The 22,382-nt window shown below is 49.7% G+C and overlaps 1 protein-coding gene across 1 annotated transcript in view; it reads left to right on the top strand.

Annotated features, from left to right (window-relative positions):
- The window catches only part of POLRMT (RNA polymerase mitochondrial), a 41,476-nt gene extending 20,558 nt beyond the window's left edge, over nucleotides 1-20,918 (top strand). Inside the window, exons 14-21 of the mRNA XM_056844373.1 lie at nucleotides 358-444; nucleotides 2,801-2,914; nucleotides 8,301-8,353; nucleotides 10,562-10,660; nucleotides 11,319-11,391; nucleotides 13,743-13,834; nucleotides 15,282-15,355; nucleotides 20,869-20,918. Of these exons, the coding sequence (XP_056700351.1) occupies nucleotides 358-444; nucleotides 2,801-2,914; nucleotides 8,301-8,353; nucleotides 10,562-10,660; nucleotides 11,319-11,391; nucleotides 13,743-13,834; nucleotides 15,282-15,355; nucleotides 20,869-20,918 (642 nt within the window). The remainder of the gene's footprint in view (nucleotides 1-357; nucleotides 445-2,800; nucleotides 2,915-8,300; nucleotides 8,354-10,561; nucleotides 10,661-11,318; nucleotides 11,392-13,742; nucleotides 13,835-15,281; nucleotides 15,356-20,868) is intronic.
- Nucleotides 20,919-22,382: the final 1,464 nt, after the last annotated feature.

Raw genomic sequence — 22,382 nt, 5'->3', positions numbered from 1 at the left:
TTGGGGGATGGGGGCAGGGTAGCCAGTTTCATACGAACCCCCCTTCAACAAATCTCCCTGCCTAAGGGCATAAGAAGAACGCTGCTTGATCAGACCAGGGGTCCGTCTGGTCTAGCTTCCTGTCTCGTGCTGAGGCCAAACAGGACACGGAGGCCAGGGCCTTCCCAAGGCTGTGTTTCCGTTCCCCTGGAGAAAATGGCCACTTTGGCAATTGGATCCTATGGCATTGAAGTCCCACCCCTCTCTAAATCCCGCCCTCCTCAGGCTCTGCCCCAAAAATCTCCAGGTATTTCCCAGAGCTGGAAACCCTACTCTTCGCGCCCCTGATTGTGCCTGTCCTGCCCTCCCTCCCTGCAGGAGTACATGTGGGAAGCATCTCACTACTTGGTCCAGCTTGTCTTCAGCAGCCTCAAGGAGATGTTCTCGGGCACTCGGGAAATTCAGGTAAGCTCGCCTCTCTCGGATCGGGCCCTTCCCTCCGAGCCGGGCCTCACGCAGATGCTGCCAGTCCGGTTTCTGTTCCTATCTAGCGTGGTGCCATGTTTGTATTTTAAGTAAAAAATAAAGTAAAAAAAAAAATATCATTAATAGGCTTTAATGTGAGAGCCAGCGTGGTGTAGTGGTTAAGAGCGGTAGTTTGGAGCGGCAGACACTAATCTGGAGAACCGGGTTCGATTCCCCCACTGCTGCACATGAGCATTGGACGCTAATCTGGTGAACCGGATTCAGTTCCCCACTCCTCCACATGAAGCTAGCTGGGTGACTTTGGGCCAATCACAGTTCTCTCTGAATTCTCAAACCTACCTCTCAAGGTGTCTGTTGAGGGAAGGGGAAGGGAAGGGGCTTGTGAGCCGGTTTGATTTTTCCTTAAATGGTAGAGAAAGTTGACATATAAAAACCAACTCTTCTTCTTCTTCTAGCTCCTCACCCGAGTAGCATGTGCTGCATCCTAAGAACCCAGTTTTTTTCTGGTCTTAAGAGACACGTGAAAATCTATTACGTCCTTATCCCGCCCTTCCTCTGAGGAGTTCAGGGCACCATTCATGGTTCTCCCTGCCTCTATTTTATCCTCACAACCACCCTGTGAAGTAAGTTAAGCTGAGAGAGAAAAAAACCTGTTGCTTATCCAAAGTCACCTGGCCAACTTCCATGAATGAGCCGGGATTTGAACCCAGACGGCCTCCGTTCCCGTCTGGCACTCTAACCCAGGGGTGTCAAACTCATTTCTTACGAGGGCCGGATATGACATAAATGTCACTTGGTCAGGCCGGGCCGTGTGTACCATAAAATTTAATGCCAGGTTCTGGAGATACAGACTTTATAGAAGACCCAGGCAAAGCCAGTTAATGATATTATTTTTTACTTAAAATACAAACATGCTTACAACAATAATGCTCTTACAGTATTTTCTTTTATTTAACTGTCTTTGATAATTGACAACTCGGGAGCAGGGGGGCTGCCTCGGCTGCCTCGCCGGCCAGATGAAAGCTGTCAGGGGGCTGGATCCAGCCTCTGGGCCTTATGTTTGACACCGCTGTTCTAACCACTGCTCACGCAGGCTCTCCGTTGGAAAGGTTGCCAGGACTTCCAGTGGTTACAGGGTTAGGCAAATCTGTTCTCTTTATTACCCTTTGTGTCTAAACAATACACCCAAAGGGGAATAAAAGTACTAGAAATATCAAATGCAAAAGCATACAGTAGTACCTTTTATTTAAAAAAAATAACATCAGCAGAATGATATAAATATAGCTTTATTTGTTATTTGTTACTCTTCTCTCCGCCCCACAAGGTGGTAACATTAATTATACTAAAACTATACAACATTATGTGTACCCACTTACTTTTATTCTGCCCTACCCCCTTTTCCCTTCTGTACTCTTTTTTATAAGTTAAAACTAATAAAAATATTTATAAAAAAATAAAAAATAAAAATAAAAAAAATAACATTGAATACAATTGTGGATTTCTAAACTCTCTCTCTTTAAATTACACAAACAAAACACAAGATGCCGGTTCACCTGGTAAAGTTCCAACATAAACATATGCTTAGAGAAAATCCAAAGATTTCAAATTATGGATAAGTCAAACACATTCAATTACAAATTGATATTCAAAATATAATTATCCAGCAAATTCAGGTTGTAAATTCCTCAGGTAGTGTTCAGTATTATATAAACACGTCCAGATTGTCAGTTCCACTAATAAATATTCAAAACAAATTCAGGTTGTAAGCTCCACAGGTAATGTTCGATTTTAAATAGGCACATTCCAGTTGTCCGTTATATGGATAATATTCAACAAATTCAGGTTGTAAACTCCACAGGTAATGTTCAGTCTTAAAGACAAGTTCCCGGGCATATACTTGTTTTGTGAAATGCCGTAACTGAGGAAAGCATTTCACAAAACAAATATATACCTGGGTACTTGTCTTTAAGATTGAACATTTCCTGTGGAGTTTACAACCTGAATTTGTTGAATATTATCCATTTAACTGACAACAGGAATGTGCCTATTTAAGGTCGGACATTACCTGTGGAGCTTACAACCTGAATTTGTTGAATATTATCCACATGAGCTCCCATGTGTCTAGCAGATGCAGAGTAAAATTTGCAAGGTCTGTGCGAAGCCCAAAGAAACGATGCTGTTTAGGCCACTTGCGACGTTTGGGCGTTTTATGCCGGCCCGTGTGCTGCTCTGGCTTGCAGAGCTCCTGGGGGGCAGATGTTGGTGTTTGGCCCCCAAAATGGTCCTGCGGCCCCCATTCCCCCAGCTGTGCTCACCGCCCTCTTCCTCCCCACAGAACTGGCTGACGGAGAGCGCCCGCCTCATCGCCAAGTCCGGGCGGACCGTGGAGTGGGTGACGCCCCTCGGGCTGCCCGTCATCCAGCCCTACCATCGCTCCAAGACCATGCTGGTGAGCCCTGCGGCGGCGGGGTGGGCGTGCGTGTGCATGAGAGCTCGGTTGTGCGGGAGGGTCCGTGAAAACCGCCACAGCCTGCAGGTTTTTAAGAACCCGCAACTGCAAAGGAATCCTTGGTCCTCTTGGTTGAGTTGCAGAGGCGTGAAGGGCCTCAGTGGGATCTGACTTGGTACGAGGCGGCTTCTTCTGTCAAGGGATGCTGACGCACTTGGGGGGTTTGGCGTTACGTGTGGCTTGGGGGCAGAGCGCCGCTTTGAATGCCAAAATGATCAAGGGGCTAGAGGAGTAGTCAAAACGCTTAGGGTTGTTTAGCTTGGAAAGAAGGCGGCTAAGGGGAGACATGATAGAGGTCTATAAAATTACGCAAGGTATGGAGAGAGTGGACAGGAAGAAGCTTTTCTCCCTCTCTCATAATACCAGAAGGCGGGGTCATCTGCTGAAGCTGGAGGGTGAGAGATTCAAAGTAGATAAAAGGAAGTATTTCTTCCCACAATGCATAGTTGAATTGTGGAACTCCCTGCCTCAGGATGTGGTGATGGCTGCCAACTTGAAAGGCTTTAAGAGGGGAGTGGACATGTTCATGGAGGAGAGGGGTATTCATGGCTACTAGTCAAAATGGTTCTTCCTCTAAATGGTTGTTACATTGAGCAAAAAAAAAAATCTTTTCATTAGGAATCCATTTAGATTAGCTAGCACTGGCCTCTGAAGCGTCTGCATTTAAAATCATAAAATGTTGAATCCTAGACATAGGATTTTATAGCTTTTATGCTTATGAGGTTTAACATTTTACCCTCAGCTGTACTTTTTGGGAGGTTTGAGGAAAACCCCGTATTCTGAAAGACTGTCCGTGCAGTTTGAGCAGGGTGGAATCATGACAACATGTTTTTTTGGATTGTCTGTTCTATGTTGATACCCGAGCTAAATTTCTTAAGTCCCTCATAGATGAACGGAATGGCATTTCGGACAATTGTAAAGTTCAGGTTTTTTTCTCTGGACGAAACCCCGATGTAATGGGTAGGGTAGCAAAATTTCTACAACTAGTTGTGAGGCTTCGAGAATCTAAATTCTGATTCTTTCTGTTCCCAGCTTTGGTTCTCCTTGTTTTTTTAGCCCCTGTATTAATTGCACACATGCCTAAAAAGATGATGCTGCTTTCGTTTTTGTTGCTGGTTCTTCGAATCTGTGTATCAGCTGTCGTGGCTGATTCCTGGAGTTATTATTATAGAATCACAGAATCTTAGAGTTGGAAGGGACCACCAGGGTCGTTTAGTCCAACCCCCTGCACAACGCAGGAAATTCACAACTACCTCTCCCCCACACACCCCAGTGACCCTTACTCCATGCCCAGAGATGGCCAAGATGACAGATAGCCTTCTAGCCTCTGCTTAAAAACCTCCAGGGAAGGAGAGCTCACCACTTTCCGAGGAAGCCTGTTCCACTGAGGAACTGCTCTAACTGTTAGAAAATTCTTCCTAATGTCTAGACGGAAACTCTTTGGATTTAATTTCAACCTGTTGGTTCTGGTCCAACCTTCTGGGGCAACAGCAAACAACTTGGCACCCTCCTCTACATGACAGCCCTTCAAGTACTGGAAGATGGTTATCATATCCCCTCTCAGTCTTCTCCTCTCCAGGCTAAACATACCCAGCTCCTTCAACCTTTCCTCATTGGACTTGGTCTCCAAGTCAAATCGCTTTGGCCGGCAGTAGATCTGTGCATTCTCGAATTGGCCTGTTGTCCCCACTTGCTGATCTTCCCCCGGTCCAGAAAGTGGGGTGCTGTTCTGTCCCTCTGCTAGGAGGCAGGATTTTTATAGAAGGAAGAATTGACGGGTGGGGCTAGGAAGCGCCTCCTACATCTGCCCCGAAGCCAGGCTTTTTCCTGCCTTTGCCGCACACGGTTGCAGATTCGAGGTCCCTCCTGGTCTTAACTGTTCTAGCCTTTTGAAAACTTTTCTTCTTGGCCAGACACAACACCTTACCCCACAACGAAGTATTTGGCAGATTCCTAGGCAGCCCCATCGAACGGAGAGTCTGCCTGTGTGGAAACGCAAAGAGCTGCTCTGAGCCCGACCTTCAGGTTGGGGAGGGCGGGGTAAAAATGCAATAAAATAAAGACAGAAACACCTGGTTTTTATTCAGTTGTGATTCCTACTCTTCTGTAAGATCTTTTCTCTATTACTCCATTGATTTCACACTTTCCTGTATGTTCTCACGACTTATCATTTAATCTATCTGCTGTCCGGTAAGGATAAGGCTGTTACTCTATCCGTAGTTTATTATTTAACGGCTGCTTTGAACATACGCTGAAAGTTATAGAAGAAGAAGAAGAAGAAGAAGAAGAAGAGTTGGTTTTTTATATGCCGACTTTCTCTGCTACTTAAGGGAAAATCAAACCAGCTGACAATCACCTTCCCTTCCCCACAACAGACACCCTGTGAGGTAGGTGGGTCTGAGAGAGAATGACTAGCCCAAGGTCACCCAGCTGGCTTCGTGTGTAGGAGTGGGGAAACCAACCCAGTTCACCAGATTAGTCTCCGCCGCTCATGTGGAGGAGTGGGGGAATCGAACCCGGTTCTCCAGATCAGACTCCACCGCTCCAAACCGCTGCTCTTATTCACTACACTACGCTGGCAAGTTATGCCTAAATGCTCATGTGCGTACAGGCGCTTATTTTGCACTGGAATTGGAACTGGATTTCTCCACAGTTCAGAATTTTATAAGCCTCCACTGGGCTATAATCACAACGCCGGAGTAGGAAGATCCTGAGCCGCTTATTATGAATTTATCCACTTTGTCTTGTGACCCCGCGGAGATTCCTTTCACCCACAGCTGTGCTCAGGGGACAGATCTTTACACCTCCACTCCTTTGGAGGAAAAAAATGGTTCGGATTTCCAGCCTTTAAATTCATTATTGGCCAATTTGTAGCTCTTAGCCACAAATTTTCTCTCTCCCCCCCCCGCCCCCCCGGGCTCTTTGCCAAAGACTTTTCTGGGCAGGCCATTAGCTTTTTCTCTTCCCTCTCGCTTCGTGGGGTTAATTATTTCCCCCCTGCTTTCGGGAGCCAGGCGTGGGAAGGTCTGATCGTGGCTGCAGCTTCCCTTAGAGAGACAGCTGTGATTCATACCGGTGTGGTGTAGTGGTTAAGAGCGGTGGTTTGGAGTGGTGGTTTGGAGCGGTGGACTCTGATCTGGCGAACCGGGGTTTGATTCCCCCACTCCTCCACATCAGCGGCGGAGGCTAATCTGGTGAACTGGGTTGGTTTCCCTGCTCTTACACACGAAGCCAGCTGGGTGACCTCGGGCTAGTCACAGTTCTATTAAGATCTCTCTCTGCCCTACCTACCTCCCAGGGTGTCTGTTGTAGGGAGGGGAACGGAAGGTGATTGTAAGCCGGTTTGAGTCTCCCTTAAGTGGTAGAGAAAGTCGGCATCTAAAAACCAACTCTTCTTCTCTTCTTTCTCTCTCTCTGTGGCCAGGGGTCTTTAATCGGCCTGCTGGCTTGCATCTTCTGCCGTCTTCCAGCCAGACAGAAAAAGCGCATTTCAGCATCTGTAATTGCCCTGCTCCGGGCTGCGGTGCGGCCGGGGGAGAGGGATGGCAGATCCGTGTGTGGGGTTTGTGTGTGTGTGGGGGGGGGTGGGCAGCGGGAAGAGCATGCCTGTGAGCGCACCTCCGTCCATGGCACGCAGAAGGAGATTGAAGACGGCTGGCTGTGAGTCAGCGTTTTGCAGTGGCAAAGGCGTGAGTCAGCAGGTGGAAGGAGTGAGTCAGCGGAGGGGAAGTCAAGGTGACTCGCTGCCGAACAAGAACGCGATTGCCAAGGCCAGAGAGGCCCCCCGGGGAGAGGAGGCGCAGTGAACCACAGTGCCCCCCCGGGGGAAGCTTTTGTTTCGTTCCCTGGGAGCAAATATTATCATGTTTGTCGGGTTTTTTAAAAAACAACAACAGGGTATCCTTTTTAAAAATTAATTAGCGAAGCTGTGGTTTTGCCGCAGGAGGGCAGGACTTTGCCTGTGCCCTTGGCGAGGCCGGTGGGAAGACCAAAGGGTTGCTGGCAAGTACAAATTTAAAATGGGGGGAAGGAAATTTTATAACTGTGGGGAGGGGCCGTGGCTCAGAGGCAGAGTATCTGCTTGGCGTGCAGAAGGTCCCAGGTTCAATCCCCGGCATCTCCAGTTAAAGGGACCAGGCAAGTAGGTGATGTGAAAGACCTCCGCCTGAGACCCTGGAGAGCCGCTGCCGGTCTGAGTAGACAGTACTGACTTCGATGGACCAAGGGGGTCTGATTCCTGATTCAGGCAGTGCATATGAATCAAAGTCCTCCAAAAAGTCCTGTCTTTGGCAATCGTACCAGCGGAGGAAAGCAAGGCGACGTCGCCGTGTTACCTCAGGATCGCCCACTTACGGCAGCCTCGGGGAAGTTGGCCAGGCCGCGCAAGCAGCAGCAGTTCTGGGTGAGAAGCAAGGGCGGAGGTTGCCCTGGTGGGACTCCTCCTCCGAGGGCAGGGCCGGGGGCGGTGCAGGCAACCGGAGCCAGCTCCAGTCTTGCCGCCACTTGCGCCGAGTGGGACAGACGCTGGCGGCACAAAGCAGGAGCGGCGCAACGGCTCCCGCTCGAGGAGAGCCCGGACACACCGCCAGCCATCCGGGCCTGTCCTGGCGCCTGGGGGGCGGCCGCAGCAAGGTCGCCCTGCACCGCCGAGGGGGAGAGAGAGGGAAGCTCGCAGGCGCCCCGGCAATGGCAAGAGGACCCGGGGAGCTCAACTTTCTCCCCCTCACCCCTCCCCTTGTGGCTTCAAAAAGAAGGAGAGGAGAGAGGCTGCCCGGTGCAAGAGCCAGGGCTTCGGGCAGGGGTTGCCACCATGAGGCGGCTCGGGGGATCCCTCCCGCCACCTCTCCTGCTGTTGGGGCTGCTTTTCTGTGCTGGGGCGACGGCGGTCATGCTCACAGAGAGGGCTCTGAGTGCCCCCTCTGGCACGCGTGCCATAGGTTCGCCACCACTGGTGTAGTGGTTAAGGTTTGGAGCTGTGGCCTCTGATCTGGAGAGCTGGGCCCGATTCCCCACTCCTCCACATAGGTGGCGGACTTTAATCTGGAGAACCAGGTTGGTTTCCCCACTCCTACACGTGAAGCCAGCTGGGTGACCTTGGGCTAGTCACAGCTCTCTTAGAGCTCTCTCAGCCCCACCTACCTCACAGGGTGTCTGTTGTGGGGAGAGGAAGGGAAGGCGATTGTAAGCCAGCTTGAGTCTCCTTTAAAAGATAGGGGAAATCAGGGTATAAAAACCAGCTCTTCTCCTTCAATCCTTGCCCTGTTAATTTGGCCTGCCCTCCTGCCTGGCTGACCATCCGTTTCTCTCTCTTCTTCCTCACAAACAGGTGAATAGCAGCATGCAGACTGTCAACCTGAAGTCGCGCTACGATTCCAGCCAGTGAGTATCGGTCTCGGGTGGGGGCGGCCTGGGGGACCCGTTCTTCCTTCTTTCTGATACTTAGGACCTTTCCCAGGGGGGCGTTACTTTGGGTTCTGCTGCCATCCGAGGTTTCTTGCCCAGCCGCCCGAAACGGGGCCTTTTATGTGGCGGCCCCACTAAAATTCATTCCCTTAGGGAAAATTACCAATTTAAGCTGCAATTTCAAGGCAGGTAGCGAACAAGCTTTCTTTGGGAGAAGCTCATTTTGAACAGCGTTATTTTGGTGCTGGCTTGATCGCTTTAATTGTTCTCCTTGGGAATTTTTCCGAAATGCTCGCTGGTTTTCATCTTGGCCCAGTCATGTACACCCAGCCGGATCCCTCCCACAAAGCTGTTATGAGGCTAAAACGGATATCTGAATTCCTTAGCAGAGGGGGTGTGCATAATGTGCAGGATAAATTTACATTCCTGTCAAGTCCTCTCCGCTACAGCTAGAATCCGTCTTTGGGTGTTTCCCCAGACTTCTGAGAAATGTAGCAGAAATATTTTCCCCCTGAATTGAGGTTAGAGGTAGCCTTTGCTGTTACAGTCAGAAAGGTTTAAGGAGGGGCTGTGGCTCAGTGGTAGAGCATCTGCTTGGCATGCAGAAGGTCCCAGGTTCAATCCCTAGCATCTCCAGTTGAAGGGACTAGGCAAGCAGGTGATGTGAAAGACCTCTGCCTGAGACCCTGGAGAGCCGCTGCCAGTCTGAGTAGACAATACTGACTTCGATGGACCGAGGGTCTGATTCAGTACAAGGCAGCTTCATGTGTTCACGGGAGGGGCTGTGGCTCAGTGGTAGATCATCTACTTGGCACGCAGAAGGTCCCAGCTTCAATCCCTGGCATTTCCAGTTAAAGGGACTAGGCAAGTAGGTGATGTGAAAGACCCTTTTCTGCCTGTGACCCTGGAGAGCCGCTGCCAGTCTAAGTAGACAAGACTGACTGATGGACTAAGGGTCTGATTCAGTATGTACTAAGGGTCTGATTCATGTGTTCATGGGAGGGGCTGTGGCTCAGTGGTAGAGCAACTGCTTGGCACGCAGAAGGTCCCAGGTTCAATCCCCGGCATCTCCAGTTAAAGGGACTGGGCAAGTTGGTGATGTGAAAGACCTCTGCCTGAGACCTGGAGAGCCGCTGCCGGTCTGAGTAGACAAGACTGACTTCGATGGACCAAGGGGGGTCTGATTCAGTAGAAGGCAGCTTCATGTGTTCACGGGAGGGGCTGTGGCTCAGTGGTAGAGCATCTACCTGGCATACAGAAGGTCCCAGGTTCAATTCCCGGCATCTTCATTTAAAGGGACTAGGCAAGTAGGTGATGTGAAAGACCTCCATCTGAGACCCTGGAGAGCCACTGCCGGTCTGAGTAGACAGTGCGGACTTTGATGGACCGAGGGTCTGATTCAGAATAAGGCAGCTTCATGTGTTCACGTGTTGACTTTCAAGCTGAGCAATGGTTACCAGCCCCTGGGGGAGCCCGGCACGTGTCTCTGCACATATACCAATCTGTGAATAGCTGGTCATTGGGAGGAGGCCGTGCCAGAACAGTGACTCACGCAGAGCTGCAACAGGCAACCTGAAAGTGGATAGTCCTGCCGCCCCATTATAATACAGTGGAACAACAGAATTGGATGTGCCCACGCCAGCAGAGTCTGACGGAAGATAAGACATGACCAAGTGGCAGGCGGAGAGAGGCAGGGAAGGCCCCTGGAGCTGTGTAGTTTGTCCTCTTAGGAGATGCAAATCACTGAATTCATTCCTGGCTGCAGAGAGTTTTGGGGATTGCGGCAATAACATCTATCCGTATCTTTATAAGAGGCTATATTTTGGTGTGGTTCTATGAAGAGGCCGGTAGCGTATTTTTTGCAGCCTGTGGAATGTGAGTCCTGCCTGTGATCGTCATTGGCTTAACTCCTCTGCTGTCACAGAATGGCAAGGGCCAGAGAGGGCTCAGGGAACAATTCTTTGGTATACATATAATTTTACCATTTACTGTTGCCAAATTTTTTGCGACCCCCACATTCGGTTACATGACCCCATATGGGGTCACGACCCACAGTTTAAGAAGCTTTGGACTACACCACGCTGGCTGTGGGTTTTTGAACCCAGGACCTCCAAGCCAAAGTCTGACGTCTGTTGGTTCACGCTCCATCTCAACGGAGTCTCTCCCCGTTGTGTGTGCCCTCAGGAAGCCCGACACGGTGAAGCAGAAAAACGCCTTCCCGCCCAACTTCATCCATTCCTTGGACTCCACGCACATGATGCTGACAGCTTTGCACTGCCACAGGTACGGATTTTTCTCAGCCTCTTAAAACCTCCCCCCCTCAGGAGTCTAGAAGCACTTGTGGGGGGAGGGCGCCTTGGGCTTCCTCCTCTCTCTTCCCTCACTCCCCCCTCTCCAGCCGACTCTCAGCTGCCCTGGATATTCTCCCCCCCCCTTGTCTTCCCACTGTTCTTCCTGCATCTTTGAAGGGGGGGGGGAATGGATGCCAGTCATGATGCATCCCTATTCTCTCCAGAACCAGAGGAGCATGCCGAAAATATTAGTTGCGTTGAAACACAGGCAGGAGAATGCTGCTGCAGTCGTCTTGTTTGTGGGCTTCCTGGAGGCACCTGGTTGGTCACTGTCTGAACAGACTGCTGGACTTGGTGGGCCTCGGTCTGATCCAGCAGGGCCTTTCTTATGTTCTTTATCCATGGCTTCTAGTAAAAATGGATACTAGTCATGATGCATACCTATTCTCTCCAGGATCAGAGGAGCAGGCCTATTGTATGAGGTGCTGTGGAACCCAGGCGGACAATGCTGCAGCAGTCGTCTTGCTTGTGGGCTTCCTGGAGGCCCCTGGTTGGCCACTGTGTGAACAGACTGCTGGACTTGATGGGCCTGGGTCTGATCCGGCAGGGCCTTTCTTATGTCCTTATGCAGCTACCTTTGTGTCTCCTAGGCGGGGGCTGACCTTCGTCTCGGTCCACGATTGCTACTGGACTCACGCCCTCACTGTTGACGTCATGAATCAGGTAAGGTTCCTCTCCGCCAGATGCATTTGCAAACCCAAGATGGAACCTGCCGAAAGATGGCTTCGGTGGGTGCCCACCCCACCCTTTTCCCTGAGTCGGGGGGCATGCACCCCCTGTAGAATCATAGAATCATAGAGTTGGAAGGGACCACCAGGGTCATCTAGTCCAACCCCCTGCACAATGCAGGAAATTCACAACTACCTCCCCACCACCACACCCCCAGTGACCCCAACTCCATGCCCAGAAGATGGCCAAGATGCCCTCCCTCTCATGGTCTGCCTAAGGTCACATAATCAGCATTGCTGACAGATGGCCATCTAGCCTGCTTAAAAACCTCCAGGGAAGGAGAACTCACCACCTCCCGAGGAAGCCAGTTCCACTGAGGAACTGCTCTAACTGTTAGAAAGTTCTTCCTAGTGTTTAAACGGAAACTCTTTGGATTTAATTTCAACCCATTAGTTCTGGTCCGACCTTCTGGGGCAACAGAAAACAACTTGGCACCATCCTGTAATCTAGAAACACATTGTGCTATTTGTTGGCTCCAGAATTCATCTCACGGGGGTGAAGAAATCACTTTCAACACAAAGAGCATGTCTCAAGCCCTTCTTGGCTGCTCAGTGATGCCCGGGGAGGGGGTGAGCCGCACTAGGCAGGATCTCAGGAGCCTCCGTGGGCTGCCAAAGGGGGACAGGGGTTCTGTGCCCCACAAGGGGGCTCTCCACGGGTAGTGAGCTTAAAACGAAGCAGGCAGAATAGAATTAATTTGCTTGATTTGCATGTGTGATGTGGGTCGCGGTTTTTTTTTTAAGTTGCATTTTCAGCCCAAATCGGCTTCCCAAGTTGCTCGTAGCAACCACGACAAAGGGCATTAAAATTCCGTGCCAGTTCCTGCGCTTTCTCGGCTGATCCTTGCTGGAATCTGGCACCCTTTCTCATGAGCAGGGCTACCAGAACTTGAGGTCTTCGTCCTGCCAAGTGAGCCCTGGGCCGGGTGTAGTGGTTAAGAGTTTTGGTTAAGAGCAGTGGACTCTAATCTGGTGAACTGGGTTGGTTTCCCTGCTCCTACACACGAAGCCAGCCCCACCTACCTCACAGGGTGTCTGTTGTGGGGAGGGGGAGGGAAGGGGATTGTAAGCCGGTTTGATTCTTCCTTAAGTGGACGAGAAAGTCGGCATATAGAAACCAACTCTTCTTCTTCTTCCCTTGGGACACCCCAAGTGGGGAAGGGTCCTGGTCTCTGGGCCCCTCGACTCCTCTTGCCATCTTGCTGGGAAGTGGGGAGCTGGGAAACATTAGGGGACATGTGATTGCCCCCTGGTTGGAGGCTGGGAGGGGTGGGCAGCTCCCAACTGGGATTAGATGCAGTGGCGAGGGAAGGGGTGGTCCGCTCTAATCCTGCAGCATTTCTTGGCACAACCTTTGGATTGCCTGCAAGCAGGATCTTTTGAGTGCTGGGCACGACGTGCCTGAATTCTTGCAGACATAACAAGTCTAGTCTTGCTATTGACCAGTCAGACACTTTCTGGCTTCTGCGTCTGCAGACATCGATTGCTTGAACGAAGCCTGTGCACATCAAGGGGGTTTGATGCAGCCTAGCAAAGGGCTGGGTGAAAGATCTCCCCTGGCACCCAGGCTGAGTGTTTGGCACACCCTCTAGGTGAGGGGAGCTCTGAGGGGCTGTGGCTCAGTAGTAGAGCATCTGCTTGGCATGCAGAAGGTCCCAGGTTCAATCCCCGGCATCTCCAGTTAAAGGGACCAGGCAAGTAGGTGATGTGAAAGACCTCTGCCTGAGACCCTGGAGAGCCGCTGCCGGTCTGAGTAGACAATACTGACTTTGATGGATCGAGAGTCTGATTCAGTATAATGCAGCTTCATGTGGGAAAGGAAGAAGAAGAGTTGTTTTTTATATACTGACTTTCTTTGCCACTTAAGGGAGACTCAGACAGGCTTACAATCATCTTCCCTTCCCCTCCCCACAACAGACACCCTGTGAGGGAGTTGGGGCTGAGAGAGTTCAGAGAGAGCTGTGACTAGCCCAAGGTCACCCAGCTGGCTTCAGGTGTAGGAGCGTGGAAACAAATCCAGTTCACCTGATTAGCCTCCGCCGCTCATGTGGAGGAGTGGGGATTGGAACCCGGTTCTCCAGATCAGACTCCACTGTTCCAAACTGCTGCTCTTAACCACTACACTATGCTGGTTCTCCACGCTGGAAAAGGGCTGAATGCCAATGCTGCCAGGGTGGGGGGGAGACCCAGCTGAGGTGGGGCTATTCCTCCCTCAGTGCCTGTTCGCAGAGCTGGTTTTGGGGGCTTTGGGGTTCTGCCCTTCACCCCCCTTGTTCTGTTTCCCAGGTGTGCCGAGAGCAGTTTGTGGAGCTTCACAGCCAGCCCATCCTGCAGGACCTGTCCAAGTTCATGCTGCAGAAATACTGCGCCAGTTTTCCGTGAGTAGCTGGCTGCTTTTCTCTTCCCCGCCAGATCACTTGTCTACGATGTTTTTTGCACCTTAAATGAACCTCCATGGGGCTCTGGGGAGGAAAAATGTAGAGAGTTGTGAGCCTGAAGTCAACCCATCCCTGAGATGAATATTATTATTATTCTCCCTCACAGCCAAGGGCTGAATCCCGTGTGGACAAAATGAAATATTCACAGCGGGGACCAGCTACCGCCTCACTGTAGGGTTCTGCAGACCCCAGGGGAATCACCCGGGTTTGCAGAAGAACCAACTTTATTTTTTAAAAAATTGGGACAAAAACCAGCAATTGGTGCCTGGGAAAAAATGTTTAATGGTTAAATTGCCCCTTCGCGTTTCACATACGCTTCTTCAGGGGGATCTTTCTTTATTCAAACATCCCAAGCAAGATTGTTTTCATTGCTTGCTCGGGATATTTGAGTAAAGAAAGATCCCCCTGAAGAAGCGTATGTGAAACATGCTGGAGCAATTTAACTATTAAACAATTTTTCCCTTGCACCAATTGCTGTTTTTTTCCGTCTCCATGTGGTTTGGTGTGGCCTTCTTTCCTTTAGTTTTAAAAATTGGGGACAACCCCTGCCCCCCCCAAAAAAACCCTGCAACGTCTGTGCATATGCAAACATGGCCCCCCTAAAAACCTAGAATCCAGAGAGCACAGTGAGTTGCCATAGCAATGTAAAATGGCACCCGGGCTGTAAGCGGGTAGTCAATCACATCATGTGACTCGTCAGCTGACCAACAGCATTGTGGGTTGATTTTGATATGGGGAAAAGTCTGCTTTATGTAAAGGGAGACTTCCTGGATGAAATCTCTTTTGACCCTGGGAAGAGAAAAACCTCCATTTAGGTTAAGGGGAAGATTTCTGCTATAGAGTCTCCAGAGAAAGAGGTGCGGTTTCTTAGCTTAGAGACCCTCGGTGCAAACTTCAGAATTTTTTTTTTTGTCATGTTCCTTTGCTTGCATTGAGCTCAAGGGTTGGAGGAAAAGGGGTTTTGTTTTGTTTGCACAGACAATTCAATTTTTCACTTAACAAAAATTGGGGAGGGGCCGTGGCTCAATGGTAGAACATCTGCTTGGCATGCAGAAGGTCCCTGGTTCAATCCCCGGCATATCCAGTTAAAGGGAACAGGCAAGTAGGTGATGTGAAAGACCTCTGCCTGAGACCCTGGGGAGACATGGAGAGGGGCTGTGGCTCAGTGGTAGAGCATCTGCTTGGCATGCAGAAGGTCCCAGGTTCAATCCCCGGCATCTCCAGTTAAAGGGACTAGGCGAGTAGGTGATGTGGAAAATTTCTGCCTGAGACCCTGGAGAGCCACTGCAGGTCTGAGTAGACAATACTGACTTTGATGGACCAAGGGTCTGATTCAGTATAAGGCAGCTTCATGTGTTCATAAAGTCTCTTTTTTTCCCCTCCCTAGGCCTGAGTGGAAGAACAAGAAGGCCCTTGAGTACCAGAGGCTGGTGCAGTTGCTGTCCAAAGTTCCCAAGAGAGGTATGAAACATGGAGAACGTTGTTGCTGGTCCCGGAGACCGGACATTTGCAGGAATGAAAGACAGGCTGTGTGCCTGCCCCAAAGTCCTTCCCTGGTTTTCTTACTTGTGCAGTTGTCAGAACAAATTTTGTGGGAACGTGCACTGCAGTGAGCCTCGCTGATGCCCGCTTAAATTTAGGGAAAGCCAGACCATTAAAAATCAATGCTCCAGTAATTGGTTAAAAAGGTACAAGGTACCCCTGTGCAAGGTACCCCTGTGCAAGCACTGGGTCATTCCTGACCCAATGGGTGATGTCATTAAAAATCAATGCTCCAGTAATTGGTTAAAAAGGTACAAGGTACCCCTGTACAAGGTACCCCTGTGCAAGCACTGGGTCATTCCTGACCCAATGGGTGATGTCACATCCTGACGTTTACTAGGCAGACTCTTGTTTACGGGGCGGTTTGCCAGTGCCTTCCCCAGTCTTCCCTTGACCCCCAAGCAAGCTGGGTACTCATTTGACCGACCTTGGAAGGATGGAAGGCTGAGTCGACCTTGACCCGGCTGCCTGAAACCGACTTACGTCGGGATCGAACTCAGGTCGTGAGCAGAGCTTGGACTGCAGCTTACCACTCTGCGCCACGGGGCTCCTTAGTAATTGGGTACCTTGGCATGGCCTTTAAATGTCAAAGTAATTGGGTACCTTGACATTTTTAAAGGCCATCAGGTTAGGTGTGCCTTACAGATGAGTTTTCAGAAAGGTGCCAGGCTGCAGAGGACCGACATTTGTAAAGATTCTCCGCTTGATTGAATGGAGGCCCCTTTTGAAAGGGAGTGGCTGTTTCCGAGCCCCTGCAGGCGTACTTGACATGTTTTGCCAGTCTGTTTTCTGAGATCCTTTGTGTCAAAGATGAAGCAGGTTTCTGGTCCATATGGCTACAAAGATGTGCTTGAATGGCAGCTCCTTTACCAATCTAGTCTGAGATGGTTATCATAGCTGAGTTATATTAATCATCAGAAAACATCAGAAACATCAGGAAAGCCCTGTTGGAACAGACCCAGGCCCATCAAGTCCAGCAATCTGTTCACACAGTGGCCAACCAGGTGCCTCTAGGAAGCCCCCAAACAAGACGACTGCAGCAGCATTGCCCTGCCTGTGTTCCACAGCACCTAAAATAATAGACATGCTCCTCTGGAGAATGGGGATGCATCATGAATAGTATCCATTTTGACTAGTAGCCACAGATTGCCCTCTCCTCCATGAAACATGACCACTCCCCTCTTCAAGCCTTCCAAGTTGGCAGCCATCACCACATCGTAGGGCAGGGAGTTCCACAGCTGAACTATACATTGTGTGAAGAAATACTTCCTTTTGTCTGTTTGGAATCTCTCACCTTCCAGCTTCAGCAGATAACCCTACCCCGCATTCTGGTGTTATGAGAAAGGGAGAAAAGCTTCTCCCTGTCCACTCTCTCCATGCCATGCATAATTTTATAGACCTCTGTCATATCTCCCCTTAACCACCTTCTTTCTAAGCTAAGTGTCCAGTCCTAAAAAGAGCATAAGTGCCACAATACCAAATAGTTTATGGGGAGCTTGATTGGTAAAGATTTGTTAATTGCACCCAATGCATTCAGAGGATTTGCAGGACCACGGAGAGCTCCGTGACAGTAGATGATGAAGAAGAAGAGTTGGCTTTTATCTTCTGACTGCCTTTTGGTGGGGGGCTGTCTGTTCATTGGTAACAAGAGACGTCGGCAGTCTTGGTAATTGTCTGGATCCGTGGGATACCTCATTAGCTTAACTTATTTGTAAACCTAGGCCTCCCCCCCAATACACCATCTGCTTCCCATACATTTCTGTAAACTCTGAGGATTCGTGCTGATAAAACCTAGCGCGTAGCATTTTTGATTGTTCAGAGGGTTTCCCATAAATTGTGTCAGCCTCATATCACCCTAGTGAAGTAAGTCAGTGTTACCTGGGCTGAGAAAACAGGTCTCACCTGGTAAGTTCATGGCTGAGGTGAGTTTCAAATTATGGAGACACGGGCTTTTCTTTTTAAAAAAATTATTATATAATATTAATAAAAACAAAACATGGGACAGATTCCAAAAAGAACTGAGGTTACTTCAGATGATATAGAAGGACTCATGCCAAAGTCTCCTTTAGGGATAACATAGTAAACATATAACAAGAAACATATCATTACTTTGAGAAAGATTAAAAGAATCGATAGTAGGTACAAGAGTATTCAATGTATGGTAAAATAAGTAATTCAACTATACAAATTGCCGCACTATATATATTCGTCCCTGTGCATGGATGGTTTCTCAGATAGTTTGAGTAAATAGTTATACCTCTGCTGTGAATCAAGTTCAGAATTCTATTATAACTTTACAGTAATTCAAGTTGAGTTAAACCCATCTTATTTGAGATTACCGAACAGTAAACACAATAAGTATTATTAATAATTCATGACTTTCATGTCAGGGCATTAGATTTCTCACTGTTCACACTCTTCCCTCCCCCCAATACCTCTTTTCAAGAGTAGTGTAAGTAATATCCTTTCCATTTATCAAAAAATTAATCGCTTGGCCATTTATTTATTTCCGCTTTCTACACTGCTCTCCCCGGCTTTCTACCCTGCTCTCCTTCACATGAGCGGCGGACACTAATCTGGAGAACCGGGTTCGATTCCCCGCTCCTCCCACATGAGCGGCGGACTCTAATCTGGTGAACTGGGTTGGTTTCTCCACTCCTACACATGAAACCTGCTGGGCGACCTTGGGCTAGTCACAGTTCTCTCCGAACTCTCTCAGCCCCACTTACCTCATAAGCTGTCTTTTGTGGGGAGAGGAAGGGAAGGCAATTGTAAGCTGCTTTGAGACTCCTTAAAGGTAGAGAAAAGTGGGGTATAAAAACCAACTCTTCTTTTTCATGGTCTTTCCTGATCCCAGGTCTCTTCTCAACAACAGCAGCATCTTTATTGGCATATAACCAGCTCTCTTAGATCTCTCTCAGCCCCACCTACCTCACGGGGTGTCTGTTGTGGGGAGGGGAAGGGAAGGGGATTGTAAGCCAGTTTGATTCTTCCTTAAGTGGTAGAGAAAGTCGGCATATAAAATCAACTCCTCCTCCTTCTTCTCCCCTTCCCCCCACCCCCAGCCAAGACAAAATCCCAACCGGTTAACCAGTTCAGTGCTTTCTTTCTAGGAAATAAGCCCCCTGAGATTATTTTTTTACTGATCTCCATTAATCAGAGATTAGGAACGTCATACCCTTGAGTAACATTCGTGTGGTTATTTCATGCGGGAAAGCGAAAAGAGAGAGAAAGAGCATGGGAGAACGGTCCCACAAAATGAGTTGCTCATTTTGCAGTTGTTAATTGATGCGAGGTTTTTCCCCCTCCTCGCTTTATATTTGGGATGCCGATTGCAGCGTTCGTTAGTTCGGCTTCGTTTCTTTGTGAACTCTTTTGGGCCAAAAGCCTGCTGCGTTTCCTGGCCTGTTTTGCCCCGAAGTGGAGGGCTTTCCCTCGCACGCAGGGCCTGGTCGGGGGGCCCACCAGCCTCACGACTGTTGTGCCGCCTCCCTGCCCACCTCTTCCGTGTTCCTCTCCCCATTCTTCAAAGCCTTCCTGCCATCAAACACAACCCCCCTGAGATGCATCCTTGGCCGGTTGCCCAACATCCCTTCACTCCGGAGGACTGGAGAGAACCTAAAGATCAGTAATTTATTCTTCAAGAAGTGGGGGGGGGGGCAAGTCTTTGATCCTAAGCATTCTTTATTAACCCTATTGGTATAAAATAGACCGCTTGAAAATAAACTTGGGTTATTCCACCTCTTTCATTCTGAATTCCAAAAACAAACATGGGATTGGCCAGGGATCCTGGAGGATATATATATATATATATATAGGTTGCTACTCCATGCCAAGAAGAACCCTATGATCATGAACCCTACTCCATATATATATATCTTCTTCGCATGGAGTAGGGTTCATGATCATAGGGTTCTTCTTGGCATGGAGTAGCAACCAAAATGATCCAGGGACTACAGCAACTGCCCTATGAGGAGCGGTTAAAGCGCTTAGGGCTGTTTAGTCTGGAAAGAAGACGATTAAGGGGAGATGTGATAGAGGTCTATAAAATTAGGCATGGTATAGAGAGAGTGGACAGGGAGAAGCTTTTCTCCCTCATAATACTGGAACTCGGGGTCATCTGCTGAAGCTGGAGGGTAAGAGATTCAAAATAGACAAAAGAAATAATTTCACAACACATAGTTAACTTGTGGAACTCCCTGCCCCAGGATGTGGTGATGGCTGCCAACTTGGAGGGCTTGAAGAGGGGAGTGGACATATTCATGGAGGATAGGATATATGGCTACTAGTCAAAATGGATACTAGTCACAATGCTTACCTATTCTCTCCAGGATCAGAGGAGCATGTCTATTATATTGGGTGCTGTAGAAAGCAGGCAGGAGAATGCTGCAGCAGTCGTCTTGTTTGTGGGCTTCCTAGAGGCACCTGGTTGGCCACTGTGTGAACAGATTGCTGGATGGTGCGTAGCACCGAAAGGCAGCAGATTAATCTTTTTCCGCTAGAGGCCAGTGGGAAGGAGCTGGAGGCCAGAGTTTGGCTGGCTGATCTAAGTTAATGTGATCTTGGGGTGCATCAGTGGAGGCATAGCATCCAAATAGCAAGATGTCATAGTCCCACTGTACACAGCATTGGTCCGGCTGCATCTGGAGTATTGTGTGCAGTTCTGGAGGCCTCACTTCAAAAGGGATGTGGACAGAATCGAGCGGGTGCAGAGGAGAGACGAGGATGATCAGGGGCCAGGAGACCAAGCCCTATAAGGAATGGCTGAGGGAGGTGGGAATGTTTAGTCTGGAGAAGAGGAGGCTGAGGGGGGACATGGTTGCTCTCTTGAAGTATTTGAAGGGCTTTCACTTAGAGGAGGGCGGGGAACTGTTCCTGTTGGCAGCAGAAGATAGGACTCGCAATATTGGGTTTAAATTGTGGGCAGAAAGGTACCAGCTGGATATTAGGGGGAAAATTTTTACAGTACGAGTTGTTCAACAGTGTTGAACAGTGAACACCCTAGGGAGGTGTTGAGTTCCCCCTCACTGGCAGTCCTTAAGCAGAGGCTGGACAAGCACTTGTCAGGGATGCTCTAGGCTGATCCTGCATTGAGCAGGGGGTTGGACTAGATGGACTGTATGGCCCCTTCCAACTCTATGATCCTATCTTGCAGAGACATGGCAGGTAATCTCCTGTCTGGGTGGATACTTCCAAGCTCCCAGGAGCCTCCTGTTAGCCAGTTAACAAACTTTTCTGGTCCGCAGTTTTGGAATTCCTGTTCTGAGTGATCACTAGTTTGAACCCGGCCTGTGGAAAGACAACAGGTCAGGGCGAGCCAAAGGTAGCAGGCTCTCGGCCACAGAGAAGCTGTCTTGTGTGAACAGAGACCCAGGGGTTCTTGCCCCCACCAGGTGTTTTGTCTCCTGCTGATCTTGCTTTTCCTCTCCCAGGTGACTTCGACCTGCAGAAGGTGAAGGAATCCACCTACTTCTTCAGTTGACCTCTTCTGCCATTCCCAAAGTTCTGTGTGTGGCCTGGCCTGGGTCTAGAACCGGCTCTGCAGTCCCATGGGGGTCCAAACTAAGGGGCCGGCCTTGGCAGTTCCTGCAACGCGGACCTGGCCTCCCCCGAGAACTGGAGCCACTCTGCTCCCTGCTCCCAGAAGCAACTGATTCTAGCTGCATCTGTTGAGGACACCACTGCTTCCTTGGGGGTGGGTGCAGCCATGGGGGGTTACGGTGCATGGGGGGCATCTCAGGTTGGGCCAGTGAGCGTGTAGGCGCCTACAAACACATGTGCACCTGTGCGCACACGGGTAAAAGAAAGGGGTGTGTTTTGCGCTGGCCGTTGCCCCTCTACGCCTCCAATCTGCAGCTGAGTCTGTCTTCTGCTGTCCTTCTGCAATGCTGCATTATTGCACCGCCTCTCCTGACGCCTTGAGAGAGAGTTGCGGCTGTGGCGGGGGCAGTCTGCCTTAAGGGATGCCTCCCTTTCCTCTGTTTTGGCCTTGGTGCAGGCGCTGCAAACCTCTGGATGCCACCAGCTCCCGCCTGCCTCCGCCTCAAATTCTCCGTGCGGGGAGGGAGGGCAGGCGAAAACAGGACCGCTTGGTTGCATTTCAGCTCTTGCCTTCAGAAATAGTCTGTCCTCCTGCCAAGACAGTATACTGGGGGAGGGATATCTGTTTAGGACATCACCTTAGGAATGTCTCAACTTGGCGAGCCTAAGACAGATCTAGCCCCACAGAGAGATCTGATCTGCCTCCCACGAACGAAAGGCCGCAAAGCATCTTAGGAAATCAAACTTGCCTGCCGGGGACAGGCCCAGGTGAGCCGCTGGCCCCTTGCCGTTTCTCGCAGGCCCACCAGAAAGAAAAAAAAAAAAGAATGGTTGGCCAGGAGTCTTAAGGATTCTTGCTTACATGTTAGGAAAAGGGGGTTTCTTCCCTGCACCTCGTTCTGTGCAACTCTGGCGGGCAGAGCGAGGTCGTTATTACACCCCTGGCTTCAGATGCTTGGGTGGGCCCTGCCTGCCTCATCCCACCGCTGCCACCATATCAGAAGGAGTGCACAGGGAAGAAGCGTCTCCCTCTTTTAACAGTAAGTGTGGATCAGTCCTTCAGCTTCCCCTGTGGGGAGATCTTTTGCTGCCCATTGCTGTTTTGACATAGCGGTTATAAATTACTGTAAAATATTAAAAGGGGGGGAGTTTTGAAATGTCTACCGTGCCTCATCAGCCTCTTGAATCTCTTCCATCAGTCATCGCCAATCACCCATGGCACAAAATACTTGGATAAGGGCTCTTGTTGATTGGAAAGGCCCACCCATGGTCAGGAGAGGCTACCTGCCGCATCTCTTTAACGGGTTGCGGTTTCAGCCTTTCCTTTTCCGGTCAGCCTCTAGAAAGTCAGAGTGAGTAATCATTCCCCATCTTTGCACGGGCTGCGCTTTGGGTTGGTCAGCCG

This window comes from Euleptes europaea, chromosome 2, assembly GCF_029931775.1.
Source record: "Euleptes europaea isolate rEulEur1 chromosome 2, rEulEur1.hap1, whole genome shotgun sequence".
Taxonomy (NCBI): domain Eukaryota; kingdom Metazoa; phylum Chordata; class Lepidosauria; order Squamata; family Sphaerodactylidae; genus Euleptes; species Euleptes europaea.
The sequence above is the reverse complement of the archived record's forward strand: the minus strand, read 5'-3'. Positions and strand labels throughout refer to the sequence as shown.